This window comes from Rana temporaria, chromosome 3, assembly GCF_905171775.1.
Source record: "Rana temporaria chromosome 3, aRanTem1.1, whole genome shotgun sequence".
Lineage (NCBI taxonomy): Eukaryota > Metazoa > Chordata > Amphibia > Anura > Ranidae > Rana > Rana temporaria.
The window spans coordinates 224,592,636-224,607,385 of NC_053491.1; the positions used below are offsets into that span (position 1 = coordinate 224,592,636).

General features: G+C 43.3%; 1 protein-coding gene across 1 annotated transcript in view; it reads right to left on the reverse strand.

The window, feature by feature from the left end:
• Positions 1-14,116, reverse strand: part of KDM3B (lysine demethylase 3B) — a 68,933-nt gene extending 54,817 nt beyond the window's left edge. The window contains exons 1-6 of the mRNA XM_040344344.1: positions 13,759-14,116; positions 9,406-9,573; positions 5,406-5,519; positions 5,213-5,321; positions 3,582-3,706; positions 1,694-1,768 (exon numbers count right to left, since the gene is read on the reverse strand). Coding sequence (XP_040200278.1) covers positions 1,694-1,768; positions 3,582-3,706; positions 5,213-5,321; positions 5,406-5,519; positions 9,406-9,573; positions 13,759-13,926 — 759 coding nt within the window. The 5' untranslated portion in view covers positions 13,927-14,116. The remainder of the gene's footprint in view (positions 1-1,693; positions 1,769-3,581; positions 3,707-5,212; positions 5,322-5,405; positions 5,520-9,405; positions 9,574-13,758) is intronic.
• Positions 14,117-14,750: the final 634 nt, after the last annotated feature.

Here is a 14,750-nt window from a genome sequence, read left to right on the forward strand (position 1 = left end):
TTTTTTATTTTTTGCGCTATAAAAGAAAAAAAAAAAGACTGAAAATTCTGTAAAAAAAAAAAAAAAATGAATTTTTCTTTGTTTCTGTTATAAAATTTAGCAAATTTGTAAATTTTTCTTCATAAATTTTGGCCACAATTTATACTGCTACATGTCTTTGGTAAAAATAAGTACAAATTGGTGAATATTATTTGGTCTTTGTGAAAGTTATAGCGTCCACAAGCTATGGTGGCAATATCTGAAAATTGTAGGTATTGCAGAGTACTGCGCAGGGTGTATTGCAGAGATGGCTGGATTTGTGACTGCAATAGTCACAGATCCAGCCCACAGTGCTGCTGACACCCGCTCTCTCCTCTCACACAGTACCGATCGGTACAGAGAGAGGAGGGAGGAACCGGCGTCATTAAATGACGCCGGTTTACATGTGATCGCTCCGTCATTGGACGGAGCGATCACGTGGTAAACGGCCGCTATCAGCGGCAATTTACCACAATCCGTGATGCGCCTGGTCCTCTGGCCACGGCGGTCACGGACACTCCCATGTGCGCGATTCTGGGAGGACGTCCTCCCAGAGTTAAGGAACCGCCTTGTAGCCGTAATTTGGCTATGGGGCAGTGATTAAGTGGTTAATTGTAAACATGAGTATTCATTTCGCTTTGTTACCCACAGTATGACAGACGCCACAGTATAATCTCCTGTGGAAGCTCTGCTGAGTGAAACATGTTGAGAGATGTGTATCATCTGTTCAGTATACTATAAAAGGGAACAATTGACTTTTGATTTGAATACAAAGCTGTCGGATGTCTTTTAAAACTAATTTTTGTAATAAAGCATTTTTAGGTTTATAGTAATGTATCAGTGACTTGACTTTCTTATACATTACACCTTTAAAGTCCCGAGGCCTGTGACCTCTAGCCCCTCCAATTTTGATCACAGTTAAATATGGTGGTGGGAACATTAGGATTTGGGCTTGTTTTACTGCCACAGGGCCTGGACCACTCTACCTAAGCTTACCAAAATATCCTACAAGATAATGTCAGGGTGGCTGTCTACCAACTGAAGCTTAGTAGAAGTTGGGCAATGCAGCAGGACAATAACCCCAAGCAAAGTAAATGAACCACAGACTGGCTTCAGAAAAACAGAATTCAAAAATGTGTTCATTGTCCATATCCCTGCTGCAGCCCAAGATTTTAAAGACCAGCCATTGACATCTACTGAGCACGCTCCAGTTTAAGTTCCATTCTAAGCTGTTCATTTGTTCTTTAGTTCATTCTCTGTGCAGCCCCATAGGTCTACAGTGTCAGACATCTGTGCAGACACACAGTGATACAAGACACCCCCTCTCCTTATCTTCTCCTCCTCCATGTCCTCATATTTCTAAACACTATGGGAGGCAGGATATAAGAGGTTGATTGATCCCAGTCCCAGCACATACACAACATAGAAACAGGCGGGAGGGTTCTGCCAATCACAGGTTGTGATTGGCAGAACCTTCTCAAAATCTCTTTACAGTGTGAACAAAGTGAAAGCTATGGTCAGTAAACTTAAACACCACCTACACCATGTTATTGCAAAAAAATAAACATTTGCTTTAAAAAATTGATTTGTATGAAGCTTTAAAAAAAAAAAAAACACTGCGCTAATTAAATTTTAAATAAAAAAAGTTTTTTTTTTTTGCAAACAAAGTAAATACCTCAGGTTCCAAGACTGATTCGTCGACTAGCACCACGTGTACCAATTTTGGATCAATCATCACAGTCTCACCTCCCTGTGAATATAAAAAAAATTTGTGTCAACATAACAGCAATATATGAACATGAGCAGAGATACGTCTACTAGGAGCAGAGATACGTCTACTAGATGCATTAAAAATAAATACACAGCTGCATGAATTTTTATCTTTGTCTGCCTGGGGTCCAGGTTTACCTTTGATTTTTAGTTAATGAAAATATTGCACACCTCAAGGCAAGTTTAACTTTTTCAAAAAATAAATGTGCATTTTTTTTCCCACTGAGCCATCAGAAAATGTAACCCTTAGATGCAGAGAGGACTTTTCGTTTTTTCATTCACAGATTCCTGCACAGCCCAACACAGCCGTGCAAATTTTAAAACGGCAGTGTTTACATATGCGCGTGGGATCAACGTGTGCGATTGCCTTTGGGAACAAGTACGGGGCGGGATGGGGGCTCTTAAAGAGCCGCCCCTCGCGTTTAAAGCGGTAGTTCACCCTCACTGACATGATTTTACCATCGAGACAGGCATTGTAGCGCGAGCTACAGTATGCCTGTCCCGATTTTTATACCCCCGTACTCACTGTGTACTTGTACATGAAAGATTTCGGCTCCCGCGGGGAATGGGCGTGCCTATGGAGAGGGCGGATGTTTGACAGCCGGCCCTGGCACGTCACTCTCCCCGAAGACAGCCAGAGTAGGTCTCGGCTCTTCACGGCGCCTGCGCACAGGCTATCCGCAGGCGCCGTGAAGAGCCAAGCCTATTTTGGCTATTTCCGGAGAAGCGTGACGCGCCAGAGCCGGCCGTCAATCATCCTCCGTCTCCATAGGCACGCCCATTCCCCGAGGGGAGTCGGTATCTTCGATGTACGAGTAAACGGTGAGTACGGGAAAAAAAAAAAATCGGGACAGGCATACTGTAGCTCGCGCTACAATGCCTGATTTTATGGTAGAACAAAACATTTTTTTTTTTTTTGGGTTTATAGGGTGAACCCCTGCTTTAAAGTCTCCTTAATCTTTTTATTTTGTCATCACTTTTATTGCTGTCACAAGGAATGTAAACATCCCTTGTGACAACAATAGCAGTGACAGGTCCTCTTTACTGAGACATCTGGGGTCTATTAGACCCCAGATGTCTCCTCTGACCTTAACAGCATCAGTTTAGACCAAGACCCGTCTGATCCGATGCTTGTACAAGCTAGCAATAGCTTGTAAACAAAACACTAAAACCAGAAGTAGCATATACAGGCCGCTTCTGGTTTCTAATACCATAGAGATGATCAGGAGTGTGCGGGTCTCTGAACCCCTCTATGAAAAGCCAGCACAACCGCTGGCTAAACATTCGGGTAGGACGAGATAGCCTGACAGAACTGTGGAAGGTGAAAGCGGGAGACCCCCCTCTCCCGCTGCCTGTTAAAGCAATCCAGCGGCTAACCAGTCACTAGGATAGCTTTTACATTTTAGAGAATCACGGGCTGAAAATAAAAAATACTGGGATGATGCCAGTAGCGGCAGGCATCATCCTGGTATAACCCCTTCAACCAGAGGACACTCGGGTACATCCTTTTGGGGGAAGTTAGCGGTGAATGTAGCCTTTAAACAAGGGTGGGTGAATTGAATGAATTATTTCTTGTGTAAACTAAAATAAAGTTATTGGCCTCTGAATCGACTAGCTACAAAATGGCAGATTTTACAGTGGTCATAAATGTATGAAATTATCGTGGTCGTGACAGGGTTATTAATGCATTGCAAAGAAAGCATACAGAAATAAAAAAAAACTGTTGATTGTTTGAGTGCACAGTTTTTAAAGAGAATGTTAAAATTAGATTATATTTGGAAAAGTATACATACCACGCTCATTGTTACATTTATTGTTCGGCTGATGGGATCTTGATGGGTCACAAGTCCATAAATCCAATCTTCATCTTCATCTGGCCTGAACACTTTAACCTCCTGACCTTGAATACTGCAAATTCCTAGACAATGGAAATAAACATACTGTTACTCCAGTAAATATATCTTATTTCAAATAACTACTATAAACGGGGGACCTATTATTGTAGGATTCCTTTAAACCATACAGTCCATTTAAGACAAGAAAGCAGTCACAAAAAACTTCAAGATGATCATGCATTTCATAAAGTTAAAACAGCAATACTTCCAGCCCCATGTAAATGCCATGTTTCAGAACTTTGAATTGCACAGAAATTGTTGAGGGGTTGCAAGAGGACCCTAGGCAGGTAGTGCTTTATATGCAGAAGGTGGTACATGAAGGCTGAGAAACACAGGCTTTTGTCAAACAGGAACTCAACCCTACCTATCAAAATTACATTTTATATCCTTAAAGCGGTGGTTCCCCCTTAAAACAAATGTCTAACAATACATTTGGAAGACTGCTTACACTGCGGGTAGGCTGGCTTTTTTTTTTTTTTTTTTTTCGTACATACCTCGATATCGCCGTTTCATCCCTCGACTTCCGGGTATGAGTCTTGTGGCGGTGGGCGTTCCTAGTTGATTGACGTTCCTCCGACCGACGCGTACTTGACGTCACGACTTTCCGAAAGAAGCTGAACGTCGCTGCGCAGGCGCCGTATAGAGCCGACTCTATACGGCGCCTGCGCAATGACGTTCGGCTTCTGTCGGAAAGTCGTGATGCGCAGTATGCGCCGGTCGGAGGAACGTCAATCAACTAGGTCCAGCAAGACTCATACCCGGAAGCCGAGGGATGAAACGGCGATATGCGATATGATCGAGGTATGTACGGGAAAAAAAAAAAGCCAGCCTACCCGCAGTGTAAGCAGTCTTCCGAATGTATTGTTAGAAATTTGTTTTAGGGGGAACCACCCCTTCAACACTTGTCCCATTAGTTGATAGAGCCGAGCATTGTCTTACTTGCAGGCAAAGCTCTCTATATTGCCATCTTGAATCGAGACCCAGCACAAGGTGTTTCTCTGCCAGGTCTATGGGTTATGGCAAAGACCCATCTGCGTTTCTGCGCATGTTTTTTTTTTTAGGCTTTGCCCCCTTTGCTTTCAGCTGGTGATCTGGCCAGTAACACCCCTCCTGTATTAGAGTGGCCCCACTCTGAATGAATGAGAAAAGGGGCCACAGCATTGTTAGTCTGGGGGAGTGGCGGATATACTAGCAGATTTAAAAACACTAACGGATTAAGCCAGCTCACACTTTTTATTCAGTTACAAGATACTGTTTTTATCCATTTGGGATAAAGGTTTTACATAAATAAAAGCAGATCATTGTAAGCACCCCTGACGGTGTTAAATGGTTTGTCCCATAACTGTAAACTAATACATCTAGAAAAAAAGAGTTTGTTCTTTTGAAAAACAGACTTGCTGGATGAATTGCCAGAAAAAAAAATGCATGCATCACATCTAAGAATTCATAAGCAGCATTATAATAAAAAGGTTTGCTTTTAAATTTAAGATTACAGATTTGATTTATTTATAAATAAAAGGGAAACTAACCTCGTAAAATGATCTCCTGGATTTTTCTTGAATTGATCACATCAGTTACAGCATCCCTTAAAAAAGGCTGTTCTTTCAAAACCATTTTGTGGCTGTCTACTCCCATCTGCTGTAAAATGGAATAAGAACAATGTCATTATTTTTCACAGAGACTTCTTTTAAGAATATTGCTTCTCACTGTAAAAGGAGTTACCTGGTAAAGACGAAGTGTACTGGCATCTGGAAGAAAATGCAATATTTCTTCTAGGAGGAACTCTATAGGGACCAGTGTTCCCAGGCCCAACTTATCCACCAAAGTTGTGAATGTCTGCAATATTAAAAAACAGCTTGTGTTAGAATTTTACTTCACAACATTCCATAATTGATAAAGCCTTTATAAAGATATACTATGTAAACTAGGGTTGTCCCGATACCGATACTAGTATCGGTACCGATACGGAGTATTTGCGCTAGTACTTGTACTCGCGCAAATACTTCCGATGCCTGGTAGAATACGTTTTTTTTTTTTTTCCCCCGAGTGCGGGTGGAGAGGGGGTGGAGTGGGGGTGGAGTTCGGGTGGAGAGGGGGCGGAGAGCAGAGCAGTCCTCGTATGGGGGAGAGGAGAGCTGCTGCCGCCTTAGACAAAGCCAAGTCAATCCCCCCCCCTCCCCCCGCCGACATCTAGTTACTATGCGCTGGGGGAACACAACAGCTGTCATTTGCATTTGAATAGCTGTGTGTTCCCCCGCCGTCATGTATAGCCCCTCCCCCTTGCCCGGGCACGTCGGACGGGTGACCTGTCTATCAAAGTTTCTGGACTAGGGGGAGGGGCTATACATGACAGCGCGGCGGGGGAACACACAGCTATTCAAATGCAAATGACAGCTGTTGTGTTCCCCCAGCGCATAGTAACTAGATGTCGGCAGCAGCGGGGGGAGGGGGGGGGATTGACTTGGCTTTGTCTTAGGGGACACAAGGCTGCATTAGGGACATGGCTGCATTTGGGGACACATGGCTGCATTTGGGGACACATGGCTGCATTTAAAAAAAAGTGTCGGTATTCGGTATCGGCGTGTACATGAAAAAAAAGTATCGGTACTTGTACTCGGTCCTAAAAAAGTGGTATCGGGACAACCCTAATGTAAACCCATGTACTGACTCTCATTTTCCGATTCTTTGTACTTCAATCCACATCACAATAAATAACTTTGTGACCGACAGTCATAAACATTTGGATGCTATAAATGAATCTGTCAGAGGTGGCAAACCAATTTACATCATTGCTTCAGCAGTAGAAAAAAACCTTCCAGCATTTTGTAAATCTGCTCCTCACATACATCTTTTTTTCAAAATCAACCATGTTTCCACTCATTCCATTCAGTGATCACTGATGTCTTTGGTTTGATAAAGATTTAAACCCACAGACAGTTTCATGTTGTGAATTTAACTTTTACATTGGATGTGCTCTCAACCAAACTGTCAAACCAACCAATGGCTGGTGTCAAAACTGATCACATGTGCAGTATCATGGCAGTTGAAGATTAAACAGAGGCCAAGATGGCAGCTTCCTTGGCTGAAAACTATGGGGCAGCCATACATGGTTTGAAACTGAATCGAATTTCTACTGAACCGGCCAAGATTTGAACTGTTAATGGGCAGGCTGAAAGTACCAAGTTGATTGATCAACTTGGAAACAACCAGCCTGCAATTTTAATGACTGTCTTCTCCTGGCCGGGATGGATTCTCCCGCCCCTGCCGGGAAAAGACAATTGCCGATTCCTTTCAGCACTATCCGTGTTGATGGGGAAACTCTTTCCTGCAATCTGTGGCTCTTACCAGGAGCCTGTGCCCACAACTAATGGCTTCAGGGGGAGAGCAATGCGAGAGAGAGGCAAATCCATGCCTCGATCTCACACTGAAACAATGAAATCCAACGCGATGATGATTTAGTCACTTCCCGTTTCAGATCACCCATTTCCAGGTTCGTACACAGCCAGGGGAAACATCTAATCGTGATGATCTGGTTAGATGGTGTGAAGGGTAGGGAAAAAACGCTAAAAGACCCCTAATGTCTCCAAAAAAAGAGTACCAGTCACCAGTCCAATGCCATCACATGGAGGTTTATTAACCCCATTAGTGGTAGCAATCAGTAGAAAACCAAAAAAAAAAAAAAAAAGGTTTAAAAAAAATATATATATATGTTTTTAAAAATTGCTGTAGCCCCCGTTGCTCCACACACATGCTTAAAAGCACACCCCGGGTGCGCACAAGTATGTAAACCACTGACACACCACTCGCGTGACGCATCGTCGAACGTTAGAGTGGCTAATTAAAACAATTACTTTAAGTCTTCTCAGACATGACACAAAAAAAAAATAAAATAAATTGGGGATCATATTGACTGTAGAAGTAAAGGTTAATTTTCAGGGTTTCTAGAGGCAGCAGATGAACTGGCTTGCTTAAAGCCTAATGAAGCAATGGGTTCAGAAGATATTCATCCCAGAGTACTAAAAGATCATTAATGTATAGTTGTTGGACCATTAACTTATTTTTGTATCCATTCTATTTTAACAGAGGAAGTTCCCCATGACTGACAGACAGCTAATATTGTACCTGTCTACAAGAAGGTTAGTAAGAAAAGCACTGGCAACTACAGGCCGTTGAGTTTAAAACAGTATTGGGCGCCATTTGCACAGGCATTTAGCCACACTGCAGAGCCAAGCGACAGGAATGTTGTGGCTGGGATTGATAGCTATGTGCGGAAAGCTGCAGCTGCCGAACTCGTACACTGCAATGACAGGTTGTCGGTGGCCACAGGTATTTGCACACAGCTGTTAATTGACAACCAGCAGTGCTTAGCACACAATACGAAACCATGAACAGAGTTATTCATTTTATTGTATTACTTCTCTTTGTACTTATCGCCAAGATGTTATCGCCATAAATGACTGCTCAATTTTATATTTGGCTTTTTTTCCCCCATCCAGACAGACAGTCTCATGTTGACAACATACACAGCTCCTGACTGATGCACTCCCCCCCCCCCCCCCCCCCGCCATATCTGCTGAAAACATGCACAACACGCATTTGCTGCATTTCCTGATGCCGTCTACTACACAGCCACAGGAACACGATTAGGATCTGGGTCACTGCATCTTCTGCATTCTGAACACGCAAAAACCCCATTCTTGTGCATCCCATTCCGTGCGTACCTTTTTTGGATCCCCTCATTTTAGCATTAACTATTTTTTGGGGGTTGGAGAGTGTAAAGAAGAATTAAAACTTCTGTTTTGTTGCGGAGATATTCCCTAAGTTTCTGTCCTGTGGTGCAATAAAACAGATGCTAGGATTTTCTTGAGTGTTTATTTATATAACAGAAGTAAATGAAAAAGAAAAAAAAAAGAATCTAGTTGGCAGTTATTTTGAGTGGCTTCTATAAGCGCTTTACGATTAAACATTAAAAAAATTGCAACCTTGATTCCAACCCCCTCACGATCCTGATCTGGCATTTCCACGATTTAGTGCAGAGCCATTCTCTGCTAATAGCTGACAGCCGTCACAAAAAAAAAAAAAAGGCAGCCTAAGTTTATGACAACATTGCTCAGTGCAGAGATAAAAATAAATAATGTAATCTGGTTCTTTTAGATCAAAGGGATGAACTTCGATCTGTAAATGAGGGCAGTTTAACCACTTAAAGACTAAGCCTTTTTCTGACACGTGTTGCTTACAAGTTAAAAATCTGTATTTTTTTCTAGAGAATTACATATACTTTTTAACAGATACCCTAGAGCAGGGATATGCAATTAGCGGACCTCCAGCTGTTGCACAACTACAATTCCCATGAGGCATAGCAAGACCCTGACAGCCACAAGCATGACACCCAGAGGCAGAGGCATGATGGGACTTGTAGTTTTGCAACAGCTGGAGGTCCGCTAATTGCATATCCCTGCCCTAGAGAATAAAATGGCGGTCGTTGCACTATTTCGTGTCACACTGTATTTGCGCAGCGGTCTTTTAAAGGCAAATTTGGGGGGGGGGGGGGGGTGTAACCCATGCCAATAATAAAAATTATGCGAAATGGTAAAGTTAGTTTTTTGTATAATGTGAAAGATTGAAAGATGTTACGCCGGGAATCATGATCTTTATTCAATGCAAAATAATTGTTATTCTCATTTTATCCAGAATCCTACAGCTTCTAATGACCATTACTTACCAAAGCAGGCCAATGAGTGGGGCAAATACGGCTCCCTTGGACAATTATAGGTTCCTTTCTTGGAGACCAAACTAGTGGTCCTTCCAATAAGATTACCAAGACATCTGCTCCATGAACTTGTACCCACGAAGGTCTTCTAGAACTTTTCTGGTCAAACTCCACATATACCTGAAAGAAATAACTTTCTATTAGTACATGCAAACTATTACTATAAATATTATAAAAAAAAAAAAACACAACTTGCAAAGTTCTGTGTTAAAAATAAACATGGCCAAAGCTTTTATAGTCCTACTTCTCATCTGGGTCACAGGATTACACTTACTTTTACATTCCTGAATCAGCCAACAGAGGCCTATAGCCTACTGTCGGCTGATGCCACAGTCACTCCAGGCTCTAAAAAGGACTGCAACCATATTGCAGGATCCACCCAGATGACTGACTGCTAAGCTCTAGCTCTCAGCTAAGAGCCAAAACCAATTGCATCTGCCCCCTCTCCTGGCTGGTGCTACAGTGAGCGCTGGAAACGTCAGTCATGCGATCGCTCAGTTCTTGGGCTTAGAGCCAGCGGGGGATAGCTGCAGGGTCAATCTGAATTGTAAATTTAGTATGTATGTGTTACGTATATTTGCGTACAATAAAAAAAAAATGGGGCTGCTTCCTGCATAATAGCTCTGTACAATACCTCTGCCTTGCCAACAGCTTTTACTGCCTGCCCCAGTTCAAAAACTCTAGATCAGGGATATGCAATTAGCGGACCTCCAGCTGTTGCAAAACTACAAGTCCCATCATCTGGGTGTCATGCTTGTGGCTGTCAGAGTGTTGCTCTGAATTCATCCGCTGACACCCGATCTCATCAGTGTCCGTAATCCTCCGATTCTGCAGATGGAGGAAAATCCTATTTTTCCATCCGTCTGCAGAGCGGATCGGGTGAACATGGACAAACAGTCCGTGTTCATCCGATCCCCCCCAAAAGGGGAGAGCGGCAATCTGACAGGGCGGTCCCTGCACAGTGTAAGGGGACCGCCCTGTCATCCGCCGGCTCAGCGGGGATCAACGGAGCGATCCCCGCTGAGCAAGCAAATGTTGACGGGGTGGATCATCACGGGATCCGCCCGTGTGAAAGGACCCTCTGATGGTCTGGACACATTTGATGGTGCCCTAGTTTAGAAGATTATAAATAATTGAATTATAGTGCCTTTGCAAACTGTTTTTTGTTATTAGTATCATGCATGCCTTCAATTTGTAATCAGTCAGCTTTGGTTGGAATTATCGTGTGCATAATGAACACGGACCAGAAAAAGTGCAGAGAATTGTCTGAGGAGATAAGACACTATTATAGACCAGCATATCAAAAGGTACAGGCTTATAAGACCCTCTTTAAGTAGCCCAATGTGCCTGTACAAATAATTAGCATATCTGCAACGAAAATCTGGGCTTCTAACCGGTCTCCTAATGGTGATATCAGCCTGCTGATGCTGTCTTCTGGAAAGCCAATGGCAAGTCACCCAAGCAGCAACACGGGTACCCAAGGGATGACCCACCCACTCGGCAGGGAGGAAGGGCTTTTTCTCATTTTTATAGAGCGGGTGGGCTACAGAGTTCTGTTTTCAGGAGTAACTAATCCTAAACAAGTATGTAGTCATCTATATCAGAACTTGAGATGCACAAGTGTTGACGTTATTGGACAAGCAAACAGCTAGCATTTCCTACGAGGGAGGCAAGTAGTGGCAACTTTCAAACAGCACAGGCATTCAATTTGCAATAGCTAGATACAAATAGATTTTAGACCTGTGACCATAGCAGCAATTCAAACAGGCATAATATTTTGGCAAATAATTCCTGTTTGTTATTTGCATTTATTTTCATTTTTAATTCACTGCTGAATTTACTTCACGTGCGTTTATGCTTATTCTGTCGTAATTTTACCATTATAAAAAGGGGTTTTGCTCCTAAAGAACTGTCAGCTTCTCACTGGCATTGAAGTAGAACTAAAGGCAAAAGTTAGTAAGTGAGTAAGTGATGGTCATAATCCCGGTTAGGTTTATTTTTTACATATGTGTCCCATTTTTTTTCCGAAAAGAGATATAACCCGGCACAGCCTCAGTGACAAACCTCCATTCCTAATAACCATGTAAAAACCGAGGAAAAGAATAGTGGGACTTTAAATGAGAAATGTCACTGCAAACAGGTAATGCATAAAGTATAAAATATTAGGACTTATTTATAGATATTCCCCCCCAAAAGGCACACTCAGGAGAAAATCTAAAGAGCAGAAAAAACACTAGTCACGTCTAGCGTTTGAGCGTTAATGCATTCCAATAGCCAAATTTAGTATTCTGACCAGTAAAATGCATTAATGTTCAAACGATAGACACCTAAACACATGTGTTATACACAGCTTTTGGTGCATTTTTTTTTAAGCAGCATTATCCTGCCAGGAGTTTGGGTGTTCAGTGGGGCTTAAACAGATAATTTATGTGAAAAACTATGGGCCAGATCCACGTACCTCTGCGCCGGGAGCAGCGTATCTAAGATACACTACGCCGCCGTAACTTTTTTATTTTATTTCGAATCCTCAAAGAATTTGCGCCGTAAGTTACGGCGGCATAGTGTATCTCTGGCGGCGTAAGGGCGCGGAATTCAAATGGATGTAACGGGGCGTGTTTTATGTAAATACGTCGAGACCCGACGTAAACTACGTTTTTTTTAACTGCGCATGCGCCGTCCGTGGGGGTATCCCAGTGCGCATGCTCGAAATTAAACCGGAACCAGCCAATGCTTACGATGGTGACGTCATTCTACGCAAATTCCTATTCGCGAACGACTTACGCAAACAACGTAAAAAATTCAAAATTGGACGCGGGAACGACGGCCATACTTAACATTGAGTACGCCTCATAACAGTAGCTTTAACTATACCCCGGAAAAAGCCGAACGCAAACGACGTAAAAACAAATGCGCCGGACGTACGTTCGTGGATCGCCGTAACTAGCTCATTTGCATACTTGACGCGGAATTCGACGGAAACGCTACCTAGCGGCCACCGAAAAATTGCAGCTTAGATCCGACGGCGTACTAAGACGTACGCCTGTCAGATCAAGCCGAGATGCCGTCGTATCTTGTTTTGAGGATTCAAAACAAAGATACGACGCGGGAAATTTAAAATTACGCCGGCAAAATACCTTTGTGGATCTGGCCCTATATATTTTATTAAGGGCCCATTCACAGCATCAGGTACACAGTATGTGCCCTACTGGTGGTGGTGCAGCAATGCATTACACTGTTAACTTTTTTCTTGCCTTATGCACACTGACTATTTTTTTTTTTTTTTTACACTCTCCTAAAAGCCTTCTCCTGGCAGCAGCGTTTTGGTAAAAAAAATGCCTGACATTTGTAAAAGTGTGTACCGCATTTATTCACGTCAAGTGTTTGGGCGTTTATTTCAGTGGCCAGAATAATTTATTCCTTGTGGACATCTTTGTAGCGCGATGGGGCTCAGGCAAGTAGTGGGGGGTGAAAAATCTTGAGTCTTTACAACCACTTTTAAAATGGTTTGTCTCATCCCTATAAAACTGATACATTTTTGTTGGAAAGTTTGTGCTTTTAAAAAAAATAAACTTACTGGCTAGATCACAAGATGAAAATAGAAAAAAAAAAAAACGTATACAGCCATCACATCTAAGAATTGACAAGCTGCAATATTATTATATTACCAATTCTTAGATGTGATGGCTGTATAAGTTTTCTAACACATTCATAAAATGTTTACTTTGGGGTTTATGCATAAATTGGCAGCGCTATACAAGTACATGAAATAAATACAAATTCTGCTTTACCAGTATTTGCATGAATATATATATATATATATATATTTTTTTTTAATAAGTTTGTCACTTTAACAATGACCTTAAAAGACTGGTGTGTGAAAAGTTGGGAGAGTGCAGCCTCATGGGATGGCGAGATGTGATGAGGGACTGTGGCAGTCATGGGGGAGAGGCGCATACCTGTGATACATTATATATATATATATATATATATATATATATATATATAGTGGACTTTACTATGGGGGGGTGAGGAGTTGTGAAATGGCCCTTCCTAGGGATCTGGCGGCATTCACCCTCCTCTCCCCCCACATTGATGTGTACGGCGCACCGTGCGCTCTGTTTACACGGGGTGGGGGGGAGGGGCCGCCAGCACCGGATTGGGGCCGGATTTGAGGCGGTATGTTTACACGGTGTGTGGTGGTGGGGGAGGGGCAACCAGCACCGGATTGGGGCCGGACTCGAGGCCTAGACGGGACACTCCCCGACTAAACTTCCCCGCGTCCCCGGCTACGGAGTGGCCACTTACCGCCAGCTCCTCGGGCGCCGCTCCCTTCAGGCCCCGCACGGTTCCGCCTTCCCAGGCCCGCTTCCCCAGCGGGATAGACGGTTCGCCCGGGACTCCCTGCCGTCCGGCGGAGCTCTCGTCAAACAGAAGCCTCAGCCGCTTCCCTACTGGAGATACCGGGGCCGCCATCGTTCACACTGTACACCGAGCTATCACGGAGCCAGGCCTCAATCTCTGCAGCAACCCGCGGACACAACGCGTTACACAACAACGCCGCCCTGCGGCTGGGAGTGTGGTGTGAGGCGTGGACAGCGCCCCGCTTGGCGAGGAGGAGAAGCGCGGCTAGAACAATACACCAAACACCCCTTCGTTGTGTTCACTTCAGGTGGCGTTTAATGATGATGAGCGCCCCCTGGTGTAAGGGATCCCAAAAAATTACAGAGTGCAACTGCGGGTGTGAGTAAAACGTGTGCGTAACCCACAGCGCCCCTTGTGGTTCGGAGTGTTCACTGCAGGTCATTCCACCCATTGAAAAAATGCGATTGGTTGACGTAAGCGTACGGAAGCCATGTTTAGACAGAGAGATGGAGGTTGTTATTGGTTGACTGATGACGGCAGGATGAAGGAACAATTTACATCCAATTGATTTCCTTAAAACATATTTGTAGCCTCAAATGCCCAAAGTAGAGATAGCTCAATAATATATCTAAAAGTGACATACAAAAGGTGTGTTTGTTACTATAATCACACATAAAATGACACATGGTGTGGGGTTATTTACTAAAACTGGCAAATACAAAATCTGGTGCAGCTGTGCATGGTAACCAATCAGCTTCTAACTTCAGCTTGTTCAACTAAGCTCTGACAATGAAAGCTGATTGGTTTCTATGCACAGCTGCCCCAGAGTTGGCACTCTCAAGTTTTAGGAAATCAACCCCATGGAGAGAGTGGGCATTGTCAATGCTTTGTAGAATGTTAAGAAGGCTAAATCATTCTTCTGAGAATTAGGGGAC